This window comes from Andrena cerasifolii, chromosome 1, assembly GCF_050908995.1.
Source record: "Andrena cerasifolii isolate SP2316 chromosome 1, iyAndCera1_principal, whole genome shotgun sequence".
In the NCBI taxonomy this organism is placed as follows: Eukaryota; Metazoa; Arthropoda; class Insecta; order Hymenoptera; family Andrenidae; genus Andrena; species Andrena cerasifolii.
In genome coordinates, this window is record NC_135118.1 from 15,231,499 (window position 1) to 15,252,587 (window position 21,089).

General features: G+C 52.9%; 2 protein-coding genes across 2 annotated transcripts in view; one reads left to right on the forward strand and one right to left on the reverse strand.

Moving 5' to 3' along the window:
- Hiw (MYC binding protein highwire) overlaps positions 1-21,089 on the forward strand; it is a 278,415-nt gene that overhangs the window by 9,840 nt on the left and 247,486 nt on the right. The window lies entirely within an intron of this gene.
- Positions 1,358-18,001, reverse strand: LOC143366078 (uncharacterized). The gene is made up of 3 exons (XM_076806851.1): positions 17,898-18,001; positions 10,664-11,414; positions 1,358-4,110 (listed from the first exon to the last, which is right to left on the reverse strand). Exons 2-3 carry the CDS (start codon positions 10,823-10,825, stop codon positions 2,743-2,745), a joined length of 1,530 nt encoding a protein of 509 aa, XP_076662966.1. The 5' UTR covers positions 10,826-11,414; positions 17,898-18,001; the 3' UTR covers positions 1,358-2,742.

Consider the following 21,089-nt stretch of genomic DNA (forward strand, 5'->3'; position numbering starts at 1 on the left):
TCGAGACTGTATAAAATTTCTAACTAGCTCCATTTTCGAGAAAAGTTAAGTTCGAATTTAAAGCGCCGAAGTACCTCCCCAGGGTACCCCTCGGGCATGAAGAACTATTATACTTCGGTGCACGCATACTCAGGCAGAATTCAAACTGAATTCTCTCGAAAATCAAGGGAGTCACAAAAAAACTTCACTAATTTTCGACTTTCACATTTACGGTCACCCTTCTCTCTGGGTACCACCGGTTACAAAACGGCCCCGTATAATCCCACGCTATCAACGCGTTACACAGTCACGTTTGTCCCCGCGTCTTGTTTTCACACGAGTGACCGAAAATAGCCAATAATCGATACAGCGAAGCATCACGGACTTCCACGCAAATACGACGCGTTTATATTCATGTCATATGAAGGGAGAAAAAAAAAATAAGCGGCGAGTCGGAAAGGGGTGTTTGGGAGGGCATGCAAGATATATTTCGGGAATATCGATTGGGCATCAGAGTCGGGGGTTGTTCTATGCATCAGCTTTGTCTTTTTATTTTCTCCTGGTCGATGGTACGGCGTTTCAATGTAAAACAAATTATACACAGTCGGCTGTCGTTATATCACAGTCTCACGATAATTACAACTAAACCGTCGTTACAATACTTAATCTGTCGCCAAAATACGATAATTGTACGCGCATACTCACGTGCTGCCGTTCTCGTCTGCGTCTCGCGGACGTTAGGCACCTCTGTGTCGCTTCTTTTCTCGCGCGTCCACGCTAATTGGCCCGTGCCCCTTTAACGAAGCTCAAGGTAAAGGCGCGCGAAGGCCGCTGAATAAGAATCTCGGATGTTCCGAGGACCGATTTCTCTCCGCCCGGCTTGCCCGCGGATCAAAAGATAGAGAAAAGGGGAGGAAGGAACGTCGCGAAAGTCGTTACGGGGCAGCGAGCGCGGCCGCATCAATAATGCATGGCTCACATTTGCGCGAGATAGCCGCACATGTCGAGGACAAAGCGCCCGCGGTATTCGCATTGTACTTTTAAAACGCAAAGCAGTCTGGCAATACGGATCGTCGTTCTCGCGAGGCAGCTTCGTTTGGCGCTTCAGCTATTTCCCCGTTTCTGGAATTCCGAAAACGTCGCTTTCCCTTTCACTCGTCGCGGTGCAGCTCCCTCGGGGATCGTCAGCTGATCCCGTAATTAGCCACCGGAGGCGCGGTCTTGGGAGCCGTTGCGGGATGCTGTAACCAATGTGTATGCGTTATTCGGGGATCCGCGCCCGAGATTATCGTTCGCGCCTCCCTAGGCGAGCTCGTGGATCGATAACGTTTCGCAGCGGACCGCTGGCGCGTTTATCGGAATTGGATGGCGATCAGAATGATAACAATAACAACAATTTATTGGCGAAGTCCAAAGCTCATAAATAAACATATCGTAGTAACAAAATGATACAGTAAATCAACGGGTCCGGCGGCGAACGGTGCTCGAATAGTTCGACGAGGGTCGGGGTCACGCTTGTTATTCCAACTGAATCCATTCTGCAAGTGATACGATGAGAGTCTAAGTTCTTGATCTGCGCGTTCGAATATCGCGGTAATTTCATGCCCGTATTGTCAAGGAAGTGTCAGGTAATATCTTTATTGTGTTACAAGCACAACGAGAAACTCGGTGGAAGGCCGAACGTCGAGTACAGGGATTCTCGAACGATCGGCTCTCGGTTTCGAAGTCCGCGTATTATTCGGCTACCTTCTATTTCGTTTCCTGCTCGAGCGTCTCTAAATGGCGTGCGCTTGAACTGACGTCTGTATAGGAATGGCACTGCTTCCCGAGCGGACTGCTAGACGCTGGTCCTCTTTTCCGTTGCGAGGAGTCTCGCTCGAATCGTTGGTCAACGCGCGACGGTAGGTCGACAAGCGTGCTCGGTAAACTTAAAGCGACGAAGCGCGAAAGGTCGGTCCGATCGCGTAACTCCCGCGAGACAGCGTGTTTAGGATTCCCCGTCGCATTGCCTTTGTCTAGGGTCCCTCCTCTTCGTCCCTTCGATTCGCTTTCATTTTCATTGACGGCAAAGTTCGGTCTTCGCGGACGACACTGGCCTTCCTTTCGAAAGCAGCTGCTTAACAGTAAAACTTAACTAACAACGACCGTCGATTATCCCACGCGCGTGACCTCGATCGAAAAGAAACCGGGAAATTCTCAATTGTCCGGAGGAACGTGACTGCCTTCGAAGGATAAAAAAGAAAGAAGAAAGAACGAGCAGCCAGATGCTTGTGTACGGGAGAACTGGGTTGAAACGTGTCGGGATAATCGGCGGGCGTTCGTGATATGTGAATGGAAGCTTACGAACTGCCTTGTACTAGAGGATAGTCGGTTAAATTGAAAACAAGAGGCTCGAGATCGTGTCTCCCGCGATCTATTCATTTCCAATTACGCAACACGGCTTATCGGTAAATAGTACATGGAAAACTTTGATCTCCAACGAACGCGGGTGGCGTAGGTGTCGCGTTATTCGCTAGTGTTCCGCCTCTGATCCCCGGTTTACGTTCATCACTCGCACGCGCGTTAACACAGCCTGTTCAAACTGTCCTTGGCGCTGTGAAAACGGGCGCACGTGCTCGTCGCACGTCGTCGGTCACTGAAACACAACGTGTCCACGACGCTTCAGAGCTTGTACACGCGAAAACGGCTCGACGTGTCGGACCACTCGAATTCCTCTTCGACTCGAGCAACGGCGGCCCTGGCCGAGCCGCACGAGGGTTCTCGTTACAACTCGGTGGTCAGCGGTTCGGCCTTCTCGACGATCACGTGGAACTCTGTCTCCCTGTAGAGTCTGCCGTCGGGCACGACCATCGTTATCCTGCTGTCGACCGGCGTGGCCGACGTGGCGGCCTCCCTGCCGATCACGCCGTTCTTTTTCGACACCACGTCAGGTGCGTCGGTAGCCACGCTGATCCATTTCTTCCTGCTGTTCCGGCGACGCCTCCGGCAGCACCAGACGATCAGGCAGGTGAGCAGGATGAGCAGCAGGAGCAGGCCGGCGATCACCAGGACAAAGACTAGTATAGATCCGCCGAGGGAGCAGTGGCGAGTCTCGTACTCGACGAAGCTCGTTGGCACGCCGTTCACCTCGCCGTCGGTGCACAGGAATGTCTCGGGAGTCTCGTTGATCGAGTCCTGGGGTGACAACGTGGGCGGTGCCAGCGCAGTGTTCTGCCTGGTGTAGAACCTCGAGTAGACGTTCGTGTAATTGAGGATATTGCTCTTCCATATGGGTAGCATCTGACAGTCGCAGGGCTGCTCGATCAAGAGGTTGTCCAGCTCTATACGAAAGCTGCTGCGGTCGAACATCATCGAGCCCTCCTCGAAGTTCGCCACGCTGTTATTCTTGAAGATCAGGTCGTGCAGGTTGGCGGGCAGGGAGCCAGGTGCTTTCGCCTCGGGATCCGCTCTTATGCCCAGGAAAGCACCTACCGCCAGGCTGCCCATAGTGTTGTTCTTCACGATCACCGCACCGCGCGCGGTCACGGCGAACGCCTCGCTCTCGAGACTGTCCACCACGCAATTCTGTATCGCCACTGTCCGCGGGCTTCTCACGATAAAAGCCTCGCTCCTCACTGTCCCCATCTTCACGCCGTCCAGCATGAATTTGTGATAGACCTCGATGTCGTTCATCGTCCGGCTGGGCACCTGGTCGCCGAAGCTGCCGCCGATCACGTGCAGGTAGCCAACGTCGAACTTCTTGAACGCCTGCGCCTCCATGCTCTCAATGCGGCAGTTGTCCAGCCTGAGAGTGTCCGTGTGCACCAGGTTGGCGAACGAGAACGCGCTCAGCTGGCCGATCCTCACGTTCTCGAAGCTGATCGCCTCCACGTCGCCGCGGAACACGAAGCTGGGCATCGTGTCGATGCTGCTGTTCCTCACCGATATCCGCGTGCGGCTGCTGCGCGGCGACAGCTCGAAGCTTTGCCTGATTAAGGTCAGATTCGCCACGTTGATCAGGTCCACCGAGCGCAACCCGACCATCGAGGCTAGGCTCGAGTTCATCAGGATCACGGAGGAACAGTTGCTCACCACTATCCTGCTCGTGTGCGGGCTCAATCTTCTGTCACCATCTGTCGTTAACACCAGCTCCTGAAATCAGACGTACATTAACCGGCTGTGCTTCTGGGCCGGCGAAAACGGTGGCCACTCCGCACGCGGTCACTGGTTCGGAAAGGCGCTCGGGAGCATAGAACCGTATAGGAACTCTGTATCGCAACTGGGACGTCAATGAAGGGTTGAATAGCCCTAATTAGACGTCTAACTACCATGATCGCGAACAAGGCGCGCGGGCCGCCGGTGTCGCGCGCTCCCACCAATTAACCGGGTCAATATTGTTATCGTAATCGCGGGGCTAGACTTTCCCGTAGCCACTTCCCATTTCCACTGGGGAAACGTTGCGACGAGAATCCCGACGCTAACGAGAACCAGTCACGGAGCTCCCTACTTTGCACCTCTTTTTTCACTCTCGATAAGCGACCGTGCAATTTTCTGTCCCGTCTCAAACATTCGCCGGCACGTGTTCACTTCGACAATCGCGGCTGCGAGCCAGCTTTTAGCTACGTATGACGAAGTTATCGGAGCCACAGACAGAATTCTTGAGCGGACGTATCAGGAAAGCGTTTTACAACTTTGTTCCGTCGGGTCGCGTTTCACAGGCGAAGGGCTCGAAGGTAGAGCTCGGTGTTTGTGTTGGCCGCGTATAGGTTGTCAGAAGCACGCGGTAGGTGGGGCAGGAAAGAAGGAACGACGAGGTTGCTCGATGGACAAACGGCCTCGTTAACTCAGGTGCAGCATCGTTATTTGTAACCAGCTGCTCTCGCTCGTCCATTCCCCGTCTTTATTAATTCATTTGCACGCGGCGAGGAGCATCGGTCGGACGGCTGGATGGCACCTGGCACACGGTGGCCCTTGTTTGTTAAACAATCGATGGCGAAACGCCTCGCGCATACCTGCGCGCTCGTTCCAGCGCCGGCAAGCAGCCTGATCGAGATATCGTTCCGCGTGCACACGTATGTGCTTAAGAGTCCCGAGGCCACGCTCGTCGCTCCACGAGATTATCGCATCTTTCTCGCTAACGAAGCCCTGATAACGAATCGCCGCTCGGTAAACGGTGTCGCGTTCATTCTGTGATTCATTCGGCTAACAACGTCTTGTTAAACAGGCTACGTAAAGTTGCGCGCAGATATCAGAGAGAGAGAGAGGTTGAGAATTCGTCAGCTTTGATCAGAGAAACGAGAACGAACATAGTATTCTCTGCGAAGAGGAACGTTGCAAGCTGCTTCAATCGCTGGGCAGGCTAACCTTTGTGTACACATGGTAGAATAATCTCTCCGGGCTTTGGTAGAAGCACGACGCTCTAAATATTGGACAAAGCTATTTAAAACGCTCGCTATTAGTGTTGATTATTCCCTGGTTTGCCACAACATTAGCGTAGGTTGACGGATGGAAGACGGGCGGGGGAGAAACGGAGCCGCGTGTTTTTGAATGGGGGATGGAAAGATGTGAGCTGGCGGATGAAAATAAAGAACGCCGGGGCTGGCCGTAGTGCGTCGTCGATGAAAGCTTTGTGCTCCCTTTTTCTCAAGGTACCCACGCGTTTTACCATTTTAGCCTGTCCGACCTTTGTCCGTGCCTCATTGTTCTTGGTCAATTCCCGACACACAATCTCCGGCCATAGAGGAGAGATTACCAGCCGAAATACTTGTCTTCGCGCAACAGCTCGTTTTTCACGTCCGAACAATTACGCCCGGCCTAGGGACAGACGCTTTCGTTTCCGCTTCTCAGAATCGCCCGGGGGTTCCTCGAGCATATCGCTTGCATCGAGGGTTTACAGTGTTTAGGCAGGGAAAAAGGAGGACTGGGATTTTAATATCTGAATAATACGGAGCCTCCCTAAACACGAATTCGCAAGGTGGAAAACAGCAGGCGGCGACGGGGTCGCGGAACGTAAATTTCAAGGGTCGCCACGGGAATCTGAATTTTATTTTCCTGCAGTCTCGCTGCCCCGCGAGAGACGGAGTGTCGTGCCAACTGAAGAGAAAACTCGCGAGGAGGGTGAAAGGGGGCGAAAGAGGAAACAATGACAACGCGATATCCCGTTTTAACGGCTCGCTCTTATTCTCCCGGCTTCAACCCCCCCGAGTAGTTTCCGTGGCGTGTAATTCTGCCGAGTAGCACGACGCTGCGCGTATTCTACAGGCGTTTTTCGAAACAGAAGAAGGATCCATACGCGTCTTCTCCGCGTCTGGGGATCATCCCTTGATTACACGGATCGACAGTGATCCCCGCAGGGACTGCACGCAAATGTTTCCCGTTTCGAGCTCTCGCCTCTCGTGCTCGGCGACATTGTTCCGCGGGAAAAATGATTGCTTCGTTACGCGACGACTACTCGATTCGTACACGTGGGACTTTATGCCGCAATCATCGGCTAGAGACGCGTTAGGAGCTCTAATGGAATTATACCATTCGAAGCGCGGGGATTATTTCGACGATTTCGACGATCCGAACGAGCCCCGGCCGCGGCTGCTGGGGCACGATTACGCTGTAGTCGCTTTTCTAAATGAAAAGGAAAATGAATTCGGCATAATGGCGGATTAAGCTCGCGCCGAGAGGGCCTGGGTTTATGGAACCACGGTCACCCCTTGCGAATCGAGCCTCGAACCGAGGGTGAACGAGGGACGGAAGTCCCTGGTTTAGAGCCGATTTCTCCAGGGAAAACACAGCACAACTGCTCTAATAGCTGAAAAAATAGGGAAAGCAAACTAAGTGCAATTTAACATATATTAAAAATTAAGCACCTATATTTTGTTTAAGTACGAGCGCTCGTTAGAGACTGATACCTAGAATATATTGTTGTTGAAACGCGGTGCCAATTCGGCTGTGTTTATACCTAGTAAGCATTTATAAAAAACTGTTACGTATTCTTTATGGCAAAATAAACGCATTTAAAAAAAAAACAAAAACAAACGAGGGACGGTAGGGGCAAAAGTGTAGAACGCGAAGCGGGAACTCTCTTTTACGATCTATAAAGGATTTATGCGAAACAATTTACCTCGCGAGGGGTAGATTCATTCGCGGGAGCTCCGCTGCTCGACATTATCGTGTACCAGTTACTCTCTCAGCTCTTCCGTCGAAACTCCCCTATTTTTTATCCAAACGTTTCACTCGAAACGCCACCCTGGAAACGATAATCGACGGGGGAAACACCGCGGAGTTTACCACTGCCTGGATTTCACGGCAGGACTTTTACGATGACTTTTCTTTAACTCGACAATGAGATCCACCTAATCGCCAATTACATCCGAGGGAATAACGCCAGAACAATCTCCTTCCGTTCCTGTTTTATGGACCGTTAACAAGGCGTGACCGAGCAATCATCGCCTCCCGAACACCGCGGCACTCGCAGCTGGTCGTTTCCATGTACAGCTTCGCGGCTGTGCACCCAGTTTCCGCCATTCAGTTTCCATTTTCCGAGTATTTTCATAACCGTGCACCACAGCCCGCCCCGTAAATGGCACCCTTACCCTCCCCGGCGGTGCTTACAGCTGTTACTTTTACACGCCTCACAGGCTCCGCCGTTGCTGCAGCTCGCGCTCTTTATTTCGTCTTCCCCGTGCCTTATTTCGTCGTCTCTCGTTATGGGAAAGCGAGCGAGTTTAAGGCTGTATTCGCTAAAAGGTTTTCTCAATTATTTACGGCGCCGTCAATTATTCAGCGGCCACTGGCACGCCCCGGCGGCTTCGTCCGCGTTGAAACGACCGGCGGGATCGTTTTTCCCGAGGAAAATATTGTTCCCGCGTTCCGAAAAACGTCATCCAATTTCCAAGAATCCTCGAGTGTCTCCGGCGACTGTTTTGCCCGCGATGAACGTTCTCGCCAGCATTCCTTCGTCAAATCGGTCGTAATTGCGTCGCGTGTCTCTTTCCGAGCGACCCGGCGCCAGGGGCGAGACACGAGGCGGATAATGGCCCTGAATGAGAAGCTCCAATGAGCTCGGCGAAAATGGAAAATGGGCGCAAGGGAAGGGTGCAAAGGGAGACAAGATAGAGACGTCCACTCCCTCGATATATTCGTAGTCACGAGTTGACGGCGCGACAAATTGTCTGAGCGTGTTCGTGAAATGCCGGCTGTATTATGCGAAATCCACGGTGGCAGAACCTCACGGGCCCGCCATGCATTACAGGACTTTCCGGGTCTTTCTCTTGCTTTATGCTTTTTTCCGCTCCACCCACCTCCTTCGTTCTTAGCTAAGGTTTTCTCTGAAACGAGTTCGCGGAACGCGGAATATATCGCGCCCATCTTCACCCCTTTTGCCCGGCAGCTTGGCAGAGAGCGCGAAGAGGTGCCGGGCTTCCTTAACTCATTATGCAGTGGGGCCGTCGATTTGAATTCTCCCTTAGAGCTGGCTGTGGTAATTGGGCTCTCTTTATTACGCATACGCGAGGGGATGACTGCGAACTGTGAGTCGAATAGGTAGTTCGCCGAAAATGTAGCCCGCTCCTGGCACCGTCCAGTGTCGTCGTTAACCTGGCCGCAGTTTTCTCGGACGCGACATCGCGGGCGCCGGTGACACTCGATCCGTAACCGATCCAACCCACGATCGACCACTTCCGTTATCCGCGCACGCGACACGAGGCGCCTACGCGAGCCGCCGTCGCGACGGTATCGCGGATCCGCTGAATGGACCCTCACGCTGCTAGCCAGGAAACGTAAATTTCGCTCGTTGATCGACCTTCTGTCCGCGACGGGAAAATTAAAATCCCCAGCTGGACGTCGGGCTCGAAAGCCTGTCCGTAAATACCACGGGACCAACGATTTATGTGGGCCTGAGTGATTGCGCAACGCCTAATCGATAGCGTGGTAGCTTCGTTCCCGGTTTCATTGCCGATTTCACTCCGCGCCGCGGCGCACCACCGTTCCCTCGTTCAGAGTTTGGAGTTTAGAGCTCCGAGCGCCGCGATTTACGGCCCTCCTTATTTCCTTTGCTTTCCATCTCGCGATGGCGACAAGGAAACGGCCGCGGCGTACGCGTGTTCGCCGGAGCCGATTGGTTTCCACGGCGTAACCGCTGCTCGGGCTTACTGGCCGCGGTCATTTCGTCACGGACGGGAGTTTTACGGATCGAGTTTACGGCACTGAGGACGGGCACACACGTCGTGGCGTAATGCACGCGTCGCTCGGAAACGCACGAGCCTGCCCCGCGGAACAAAGAACGCTTTATCTTGAGTCGTAACGACGTTAGGACGGCTCCAGCGGGCAGGCGATAAAGGTAACGTCATAGTGCGCTGCGTTCATTTTTCATCAGTGCCAGGCCTCTTTGATTCTTCCTTCCTGTACATGGGTACACGTGTAATGACTTGTTCGGCTCCTAACACTTTATCTGCCACTCCGGCGACTGTGCAATTGAAAAGTCTCCATCTGGCTCGCAGAATCACTGTCCGGCCCGAGAGCTGGAATCGCGCGACAGTTAATTTCGCGAGATTCGATAGCGTCGCAGGTCGGCACGGCGGAACGTGACAACGAACGAAAGGACGGAAAATTGGAGGGACAGGGAGATCTGCGAGGGGTGTTCCTCGTTCCTGTGACCGCGATCTGTCGGGTGCTTCTGGCATTTCCCTCGGCGCGCGGCATTTTTCCACGACCGGGACTGTTACCTGTATGCCGGTCGAGGGCGCAATAAATATTCGAGGGAAAGGGCGAGGATGAAGGGCGGCGAGGCAGCTGGGAGGAGGACAGGCGGCCCTGGCTGCGCACCTTACCTACCTGCCAGCTATGCCTGGCCTGCGATTTGCGTAAACACGCTCTTATTTATGGAGGTTTTGCTCTGCGTGCGCTGGCCGTACCGCCCTCGCAATTTACGCGGCAACTCCACGCTATGCGCCTCCAGGATTAGGCTCCCCCTTGTCTTCCGTTTTTATTTTGACAACCCCTATTTGCGCTCCGTTTATTTCCTCGCGAGAATCTGTCCGAGCGAGGTAACGTAACGCGATAATTCCCGTGGAGCGCGCGAGTTTCCCTGGCCTATAATTCACCGGTTAAAAATCACGGTGGAAGTACCTGCGTTCCGCGGGTCTGCTCTTGCCGCGCGGAACTCGATCTAGCCTTTATCTTAGCCCGATAATTCGGGGATGGAATAATGTGCCGCGTGAACAAAGGAGACCCAGCCGGACCCTGGTGTCGCATTGTCCGCGATTTTTCGTCAGATAGGAAGGTCGGGCCGCGGTTTCTGAATGAATTCGTGGGAAACGACGAACAGGGGGAGCGGGAAGAGCGAGAAACGGTAAAGGATCCAGTAGCGGGGGAGGGAAATAGCGAGAGAGATCCGAGACAGCGATTGGCCCGGAGCGGACGGCTCTCGTGGGCCGAGGGGTACGAAATGAAATCAGCGGAACGAAAGGGACCGACTTACGCGCGATAGACTATTTCGCGCCAGACGAAACAGGGGAGGAGTCTCTTTCTTTCGGAGGGTGAAGTGTGTACACGCCGGGATTCAAGACGCGCTACGAGAACTCCCCTACAAAATCTTCTCCTGACCCCTTTATTTCCTTCATCTATCGACCTTCGCTGTGTCGAGGGCGTAATCGCGAACGATCGGCTCGCGCGCGAAGAGCATTCGTGTTAGGTACAGTTATTGTGGACATACCTCTCCTTCGTTCTTACAGTCGCAGGTCAGCCTGCTATGGTGGTCGCAGGAGCAAGGGGGGTAGTCGCACCTGTTCGTCGAGTTAAGCTGGGCACCCTTGAGCAAACCGGTCCAAAAGAGTCCAAGGATAGCGCTTCCCAGCACGAATTTCGCTGCTCCCATTTTGCGCCACGCTCTCGATCTCGATCCACCCTCGCCTGCCTGTTCTCTCCTTCCTCTTCTTCTTCCTCTTCTTATTCTTCGTCGTCCTCTTCTTCCGCCTGTTACTTTCCACCCCCTTTTCGACAACTTTACGCCGAATCGATGTCAGCTGATTCAACGCCGAGCCGACCGGGATGTCGCCCCGACATGTCTGCGACTTGGATTTCCGACGAATCCAATCACACCGCCACTCCGAGCCCTCGAGCAAATCCTTCCGGCGTCGAAACACAATTTACACACCCTTTTCTCCGCACTGGCGTAGAACAAGCCCCGTGTCGCCCGGCACGCCGCGCAACACTACGTGATCCTGTCGGTCATGTTGCCCGCGCTCAGGATCACGACTCTTCACAGACCGATCTTCGACGATACGCCCGTCATTCGAGCCTCGGCGGGACCGTCGAGCCGACTACGACATCATCGTCGTCATTCTCCTCCGTTCCACCGGAAACATCCAATTACATCCATGACGCCGCGCGACGCTCTTGACGCTCTTGACGCTCTCCAGTATTCCAAATTTCTCCGCCACGTTCAACGGCGCCCGTAGCCTCAACTGGAACGACAGAAAAATGGTCAAACTCCCCGACATCCTCTGACGCACCCTCCAGCCCCTCCCCCCCCCACCCCCTCTTCCCGACAAACCAGGACTCTAACGATTTCTTTTTTCGCCTGGAGATTTTTCGTCGACGTGCTCTGGTTTGATAAATCGCCCCACTCCAGACCGCGGTGGCGTCGTTATCGTTCACCAGCGTATCTCCTCCATACGTAATCGCGAATCTATCGTCCTTTTTCCTCCACTCCCGCCCCCCCCCCCCGGCAAGCCTCGTCCGTAACCGATTTTTATTCCCATGAATAAAACGGGAATGACATTCTATTGTTACGCCGTTGAATCACAGAGACATCCAGACGCTATGGAAAATCCTCGTGATCTCGTCGCAGCGACAGAGAGCGAGGCGTAATCTCCCGCGACAATGGCCCTCCTTCTTCGCCGCGTACCCTCCCTGCGGCTAATTACCAGCGTTCTATCGGGGGACTTTGTCGCGTCGTACGTTCCATCGTAGAGCAAGATCGTCGGCGCTCAGCTCCGCCGCGTTCCTCTCCGCGAGCCACTCGAAATATCTCGCGATATCTCGCCTGCGCCGGGGTCGGATCGACCCGCCAGCGGAGCTGCGTAAACGGGCAGAGAGAAACGGCGGACGTTCCCGAGCCGCGGGCATGTTGCCTGTACGTACTATCCGTCGGAAGTTTTTATTAAATTCGCGTCGAGTGATTTGCATCTCAAAACGCGCGCTCGCATTCGGGGACAGAGAGGAGGCAGAGGTTGTTCCCGGGGCATTCTTTCGCCTCTACACGCGAGCAGAGCGTGCAAGTGCCGCCGCAAGTTTCCCGCCCGCCGCGATTCCGTCCTCGAGGAGCAACGACGCGCGTGCACGCCCTTCGAGCTGCACTCGATACACCGCGGCAAGTTAAACACTCTGCCCTGCGGGGAACGTGCCGCGGTTATGCAGCTACACGATTGCTCGAGCACCGCCCGAAGCACGCCGGAATCGCATTGCACACTCTCTCCGGCAGAAGCACGCGTGCCTCTTGATATCATCGAGCGAATATTTCGCCGGCTGGATCAAGTTCCACGAGCGTCTCGAGCCTGCTCGCGGATATCGCCAGCACACCAGCGAACGGTCTTTGAGCCGCGCGTCTAATTGCTATCGTCCCGGTCGGTTGCGTAATTAGAAAGATCAAACTGTCAGGGATTCGTGACACCGCCGTACCCTTCCACTGGCCTCGTTTAGAAATTCCTTACTGCGCAGTTGGATTTCAATCCGCCGCGTTTCGTTCCGAGTTTTGACGCTCGCTTTGGAACGGCTACACTGGAGATTGGTAGCTCGGGTGCGTGACTGAAACCCGACTTTCTTTGCGCTTCGGAATGTAAGGAAGATCGTTGATCACGGTCCAGGAAATTGATGCCGAAGAGAGAGAGATAGAGCGCGATAGATTCCTAGACTCGGGACATTGATGTTTGATCGCGTCAGTGATACGAGTCGACCATTGCAACCGCCGCGACGGAATGCTGGATCATGACATTGAATGAAACGTATTCTCTGAGAGTAGCTACATCACCGCGAGAAACGTCTGTGCCATTGGAAGTTAGCGATGTTAAAGGGAACACTCGCGGGAAGAGCTCGCCTCGCGGCGAGCTTCCAGCGGGGCTGCGTCACTTTTCGACTGGGAAGGCTACGGTTCCGTGCGGTTGAAAGGGCGCGTAACGCGCGCCATTGCATCGTCGGATCACCGGAGCTCCCTCTCACCCGGCTTCTTTATGAAACCACTGTTCATTAAACCTCAATTTCGCGGCGCTGGGTCGCCGGTGTCGCGCGGACGCACGTGTCGGCGACGTTTTTACATGCATCGCGTGTCCGACAATGCGGTCAGCTTTAAATATTGCAGTGTTTAACCAGCGACGCGCGTTGGGAGAAAGGAGCGCGGAGCCGAGTTCTTTGCTCCGCCACGGAAGGCTACCATCGATTCGCGAGCGGTTCACGTTTACATTACCCGACGCGTAATTCCCCTTAAAATCTTCTGGTCTCACTGTCAAACGTTGCTCGACAAGGATGCGCGACTGTGGTGAAATATTCCGGTAATTCGAAGCGCGGGCCGACAAAGGGACTCTTCCGGCGGGATGTACATCGCGATTTTAATGAATTAAATTTCCATTGGACGAGCAGGTGGGGAGGGGTGGGTGGGGGAGAGAAAAAGCGCATCAATGGTCGTGAAAGGAGTGGCGGCGCGAATGAAAGCCAGCCGAATTCGAGAGACCCGAGAAAGGATTTTTCTTTTGCACTCAACTGCACTCGACTCGCGGTGCTCTTAATTCCTTCCTGTCCTTTCTACCCGCGCGCCGCCCCTGTCCTCTCCCCGCTAGCCAGGGGTCCACCCGGCGATATGAGAAACAGCGCGAGACCGGTGTCGCGCAATCTCGTTGATTAATCTAACGAGCAGAGGCGCTCGCGCGCTGCCGATTCTGTCGCTTCGACGAATTAAAAGATTTTAACGCGTCATTACGCCGGCTGACAAGATCTTCGTTAGCCCCTGTGTCGTCCGGCTATAATAAACGTAATTATGTTGACCCGCGCGGTGGAAGCTAGCTCGGTGAGCCGCGCGTCGAGAGGAGCCGCGAGCGCTCAATTTTCCGTTTCATTCAGTCGACGAGCCTTCCGGGGTCGGCTTGAAAGAGGACAAGTGCTCTGATTTTTTCCTCCCTCTAATTACACAGTACAGCAAATTTTGACTCCTCTTCGGACTTGTAACATTCAATAGCCGTTTCTTACAGGCTTTCGTGCCCTGAAAACGAATCCGCGACCCGTTTGTCGCCATCGCTCTCAGTTTTTGAAAAAATTAATTTTGAAGGGAAAAACTGCAATTTTCAACTTTGAGCACCTTTTGTGTCGAAACGGTAATAGTTATTCGATTGTTCGTGGCGTCGAATTATTCTACGAACTTATTATTATTGCATTATGAACATTTAAATATGTTTAAACAACGATTAAATGGAAAAGGACACCCGAAATGCATCAATTTTGCAGATATCTTTCAATTTATTTCCAAAACTAAGGGTCTGCGACAAAATCCGAGCATTCCACGCGATGCAGCGGACAGCGTTCCTTCGGGAAGCGTCAACAGAAGTGGCGAGTCTCGTTTTGTTTTCAATACAGAAGCGAAATAGTTTGGCAAAACGCGCGGAGTCGACAGTAGTAGTCAACGGAATCGCGCGATCCACTGCCGCTCTGTGTAACACAAGCGCTTAAAGCCGCGTATTCACCTGCGCATTCGCCCCGAATGTGCATTCGGCGCGCACCGATTTTTTGCTCGTCCGCTGTTCGGCGCGTGTTCGGGGCGCGGCGCGCATTCGGGCCGATCCGCTTGTTGGCGGTCCATCAAAGCGCGCATTCGGGTCCGAACAATACCATGAAAAGGACGCCGCAAATTTCACTCAACCCCGAACGCGCGCCGAATGCGCGCTGAGCTCCGAACGGGCAAAAAATCGGTGCGCGCCGAATGCACATTCGGGGCGAATGCGCAGGTGAATACGCGGCTTAACGCGCGCAACGAACAATCGAAAAACTATTATCGTTTCGACACAAAAGACGCTGAAAGTTGAAAATCTGCAGTTTCTTTCCAAAATCGATTTTCCCAAAAACTGAGGGTGACGGCGACAAATACGTTGCGGCTTCGTTTTCAGGGTCCGAAAACCTATAAGAAACGGCTATTGAATGGTACAAGTCCAGGTGGCTGTTGTACTGTGTTATTTTACCCGCGCGACGGCAGGGGAAGGTTTTACATCGTGGATCAGAGGCGATCTGTATTCGGCGAATTCGAATGTACAAACTGAACCGAATGGTTCACAGTTCCACCGGACTGCTTCCTGTACGGGACAATGAGGCGGGAAATATGTTAAACGGTACTAAAAACGCGACAATGACAATCGACGCTATCCTCGACCCAGCACGCTTCCGTTTGGTATTCGCTTTTTCCCCGCCCGCCCGCCGCCGATCAACGCATTGAACGCGGACGCGACCGACCGTGAGCGATTAATTGGCCACAGTGACGCTGGCTTCTGGACGATACTGCTGCAACACGGCTAACGAACAAACGAACCGCGACGGGAGACAGAGAGAAAAAGAGGAGAGAGTCAGGGAGAACAGCCGCTACATACGTAACGAGAAAAACTGCGCGAGTACAGGGTACAGAGAGTCGACGGTCGAATCGATGGTCACCGTGGCGAAGAGAGACGACAGAGAGAAGGGTGAACGGAGAGACAGCTAGTAGGTACACAAACCATTCGACGCTCGTCGAGCGGCGACTTGCACGGTCGACTAATTAAACATTTCGCTCCGGTTGATTTACTCCCCGTTAATGGATATTCATATATTCGGATTCCGAGCTGTTTCACAATCACCAGCACGCGCATGACTCGCCACGCTCCTCCGCTCTCGTCCTTTGACACGCGACACGGCGCAGAGGTGCACGGACGAGTCGCTTTCTATTATGTGACATTTCCTCCGCGTCCTCTCGCGACAGTCCAACACTTTGTCGTTGACGCGTCGCAAGGTGGATGGTATTTTATACGGGGACGATCCCAGGGCTGCGCTCCACCTGGCATCCACCCTCGTCTTTATTTCGCCCCCCCGCGAACTCTTATCTTCCCTCCACGGTTATCGTCCCGGCGACTTCTGCGAACGGCGAAACGGTCGCAATTTTCAGACAGCGATAACGGTAAACGGGACCGGCCCGCCCTTTCCTCCGCCGCGGACCGATCGAGGGGATGAAACTTCCTTACGCGGGGGATTAAGATCGGATATCTACGGAGGTCGAGCTCCTCCCCCGTTAGCCCGTGGGACAACGCGTAATCCCGCAATCACCGCCGAGCTTTTGTCCCGATACATCGAAGGCTGGTCGATTAATCGTTTCGGGGAAAAAGAGGCGGCGATGGTGTTCTTCTCGGTAAGGCTCTGCGAGGGGGGATTCGAATCGAACGGAATTCCTGCACCGTCTGCTGGAAGAAGGTCTCAGCGATTGGACCGAGCTGCACCGAAATCCAAGTCTGCTTGGTTGTTTTTGCCGGCGGCTCGATTTGTCTCGACAGTCGGATCAATTAGGAGTAGGTACTGCAGGCATTGATCCGAGCGATCTATTATTCGCGTTATCGGATTCGGAGTAGCGCGGTCCTTGGCGAGCGATTCAAGTATCCCCGGAATCCATTAATCCGCGCCGAGCAGTGTAACGATTATTGTTCCCGAGTCGACCTATTTTAATCGCTCAAAACTTTCCACCCCGCCTGTAATTCTCGGGGGCAAGAGGGAGAGGGCAAGGCCGGGCGATCGTTATTTTTATTCGCGCCGTAGCTCGGCGAGAAGTTATGCCGTTACAGGAATCGTTGCGCGTGATGAAGCATGCGATTTCGACGTCCCAAACGGGGACGGTTCGACGCTGGGCAAGCAGAGGGTCTGCCTCGAATGTCAAGGAGAATCGCGGTTTAACGACGCCTGATGGGAAGCCGATGGTGTGGCCCTCGGCACCGTCTGCAGCTGCGACCGGCGCGAGAAGAATGTTACCGAAACTGGCTCGCGGAGATCGACAGCTGCGTCGCCGCCACGACGCGTCTGGTGCAAACAATTACGATACGTCTGTCGTTCCATTTGCCAGGCAGCCCGCGTCACGGAGTTATTGCTGGCCGTGCTAGCCCCGCGGGAGGAGTCGCGGCTGGAAAAACGAGACGTAAGAAGAGAAGGGCAGGTCGGACGACGTAGGGTGACAATGAGCGGCTAATTTAATTGACGCTCCTCTTTCGGGAGGAGGGGCAGGTTTCACGCGAAGAGACTTGTCACGCTTGACGGAGAGGCACGCACGCGGCCGCACGCACGGCTACGTGCCACGTGGGAAATCATGCGTTACTGCGACGACTATCCGATGCCGATCTCCGCCAGATATCTGGGCTCCGGTGTATCCGATCGACGAGCACGGGCTACTTTGGTGGTCGCGGGTCGAGATAACGCGACTTATTGGCCGAGATAGCTGGTACGCGGCTCTAGCGCGGACAGGCACACCCACTGTTTCCATCAGCCACGGAGAAGTCCGCCGGCATTTCGCGTAGCATCGTCGCGCGGGACAGTTACGCAACCCGTCTCCCGAGGATGCTCCCGCTGGCCGTCGACTGGAGGCCGAGCGTTTCTCCCGCGAGCCTTCGCGGTGAATAAGAGATCGGACGCCTCTGTAACCTTTGCGCCGCGTGATCCACGGCTGAACTTTCCACTGTTACCCAGCTACCGCCGAGAGACCATTGCACTTTCTCGAGTTCCAGAAGGATTCGTACTGTCTCCCTTTTCCTTTGTATTTATTTAATTGCTCGGATGGCAATTAAACACTCTGTACTGGCGATCGCGTGGAACGGCGCGAGGGTGGAGAGGATAAAATGTTGCAAGGGCAGGATCACGGTGCGGCGAGAGGGAAAGAAAAAGTATGAACGCGAGATGAGATTTACCTCGATATCTCGGCTCGATATACTCGCGACGCGACGCTGGCGACGCGCGAACAGCAACTGGCCGCCTTTCGAATTCGCGGCTGGTTTGCACCTCGACGTTGGTTATCGCGCGACACGAGTACCCCCTCCTCGCTCCAGCCCCCCCCCACCGTTGCCTCTCACTCTTCCCCTCTCCTTCATCCTCTCCTACACTTGCTCTCTTCCTGCACTAGGAAGAGGTAAACTGCAACCCCCACCGAACTAGTCGGCTGCCCTCCCTCGCGCGCCTTTCAGTCGCTCTTTCGCCGTCTCGCGGTGCACGTTATCTTCCTCTCGCGCCTCGCTCTCTTCCTACCGCGACAGAGGGGGCACAGGACAAAGTTTCGCCGAGCAACAAATTTATATTTGCACGGCACGCTGTTATCGGGCCGCCCCCGAGCCCCGCTCCTTTTTGCTCCATTCTTCGCGTGCATCAAATCGATTTGCCCTTGCACCTTTAAGTTCGCCGCACGCCAGATCGCTCCGTGTTCTCCTCTCGGCGTGGGGTCGGCCGTCTCTCGCATGAAATGCTCGCACGTAAACCGTAGGTCACGTATCGAGCTATGCCAACAACGTTTCGCGCGGCGCGCAAACTTCTGCGGCTACCACCCCCGTCAATGCAGCATCGCCGGTGAAACGATACAGACGAAGAGCGCGCTACGTATGCGCGTCTCGTTTGCCGCAAAAACTGCTCGATCTCAGTTGATCGAATTAGAAAGGTCCGTTTAAATTCGCAATCGTGGAGTTTAACGAGGAGAAAAATCCCATCTTCGGTTCCAAGAGATCTCGCGCCATTGGATCGTCATATCGTCGAGAAAGTCTCTTCTTCTCTGCTTCCTAGGCTCTCGGCGTGTCGCAGAAACAACCTTCTTATCGGTCGCGACAGATAAGGCGCGACAGATAACGTTACTAAATCTCGAACCGTTCGCAGCCATGGTCGCTATTTTAAACGATTATTAGGTTAACCTCCGGTTACTGTCTCATTGCGACGCGATCGGCGTAGAAGATTGGACTGTTTCGTTGTTACCTGTAACATTCTGCCGACGTCGAGCTTGACGAATTATTCAAAATTCAGCAGCTGAAGCAGCTTTTATAGAACAAAGAGCGCGAGCCTCGAGCGGGGAAAAGTGGTTTGATTCAATTAACAAAGCGGAAATTGAAAAAGATCACAGTTCCCGTAGCACGGGATTTTTGGTTTTCCCGCGGGCGAATGGGAATTTCTGTTGTCAAGAATTCTGCAAAAATGCGAGCGTAGTTCCGGCCCATTTAGCAGTCACTCGAGTCTAATCGGGTTAACACCTTAATTTAAATTACTCGCGACAACGGTGCCATTAAATTCCTCGCTCGAGTGTCTTCTTTCTTTGATCCCTTTTAGCGCAAGAAGCGAGCGACTTTCTAGCATCTGTATTAAAGAAAGAAATACTTTTTCCACCCAACAATCACGCGGTTCGCCAACTCTTTTCACGGTGGCAGCGGAAATTTCGCAGGAGAGGTAACACAGTACACAGCCATCTGGACTTGTAACATTCAATAGCCGTTTCTTATAGGTTTTCGGGCCCTGACAACGAATCCGCAACCCATTTGTCGCCATCACCCTCAGTTTTTGAGAAAATCGATTTTGAAAAAAAACTGCAAATTTTCAAAATTTGAGCAGCTTTTGTGTTGAAACGGTAATGGTTAATCCATTGTTGGTTGCGTCAAATTATTCTATGAATCCTCCCGAATACAACGATATAAGTTATTATTGCATTATGGACATTTAAATATGTTTAAACAACGATCAAATGGAAAAGGACATCCGAAATGCACCAATTTTTGCAGATATCTTTCAATTTATTTCCAAAACTAAGGATCTGGGACAAAATCTGACCATCCCACGCGATGCAGCAGACATTTTTCCTTCGAAAAGCATCGACAGCACTGGCAACTACCGTTTTGTTCAAAATACAGAAGCGAAATAGTTTGGCAAAACGCGCGGCGTCGACAGTGGTTGTCAACGGCGGCGCGCGATCCACTGCCGCTCACAAGGAGAGTATTTTAGGTGTCCGCCTCCGATCATTTTGATTTTTGGATATGTTATAGAGGACCGAAAAATAAGAAATACCTGTTTTTTCCCCCCGTTTTCATATTTGTGGGGTGAAAACTGCGTTCAAAGTTAGGGTTGAAAAATCATTTTTGTGGATTTTTGAAAATCTGATGAGTCAGTCATATTTCGCATCCAAAGACACAAAATTCGTCCATTGACACTATTCCCCTATCTCTAATAGTTCTCGAGATATTCCACAAAAATGATTTTTCAACCCTAACTTTGAACGCAGTTTTCACCCCCCAAATATTAAAACAGGGAAAAATAAAAAAACACGTATTTCTTATTTTTCGGTCCTCTATAACATATCCAAAAATCAAAATGATCGGAGGCGGACACCTCAAATACTCTCCTTGTGAGCGGCAGTGGATCGCGCGCCGCCGTTGACAACCACTGTCGGCTCCGCGCGTTTTGCCAAACTATTTCGCTTCTGTATTGAAAACAAAAGGAGACTTGCCACTTCTGTTGACGCTTTCCGAAAGAAAAATGTCTGCTGCATCGCGTGGGATGATCAGATTTTGTCCCAGACTCTTAATTTTGGAAATAAATTGAAAGATATCTGCAAAAATTGGTGCATTTCGGGTGTCCATTTCCCTTTGATCGTTGTTTAAACATATATAAATGTTCATAATGCAATAATAATTATCTCGTTTTATTCGGGAGGGTTCATAGAATAATTTGACGCCACGAACAATCAAATAACTATTACCGTTTCGACACAAAAGATGCTCAAAGTTGAAAATTTGCAGTTTTTTTTCAAAATCGATTTTCTCAAAAACTGAGGGTGATGGCGACAGACGGGTCGCGGTTTCGTTTTCAGGGCACGAAAGCCTGTAAGAAACGGCTATGGAATGTTACAAGTCCGAAGAAAAAGTCAAAATTCGTTGTACTGTCTAATCGATGTAAACCATGCGCTTCTTCAAGCTCCCTTTCAACGTGTGAACGACCGTCGAGGCGATCCTCCTTTTCCATAATGACGATCGCTGTTCTTCTCCTCCCGAACTCGGCTAATCCTCGATTCCCAGCCAAGCCCTGAACGGCAGTCGTTAACGAGCGGCAAAAAGTGGCGCGCGAGCCGAGGGTGGACC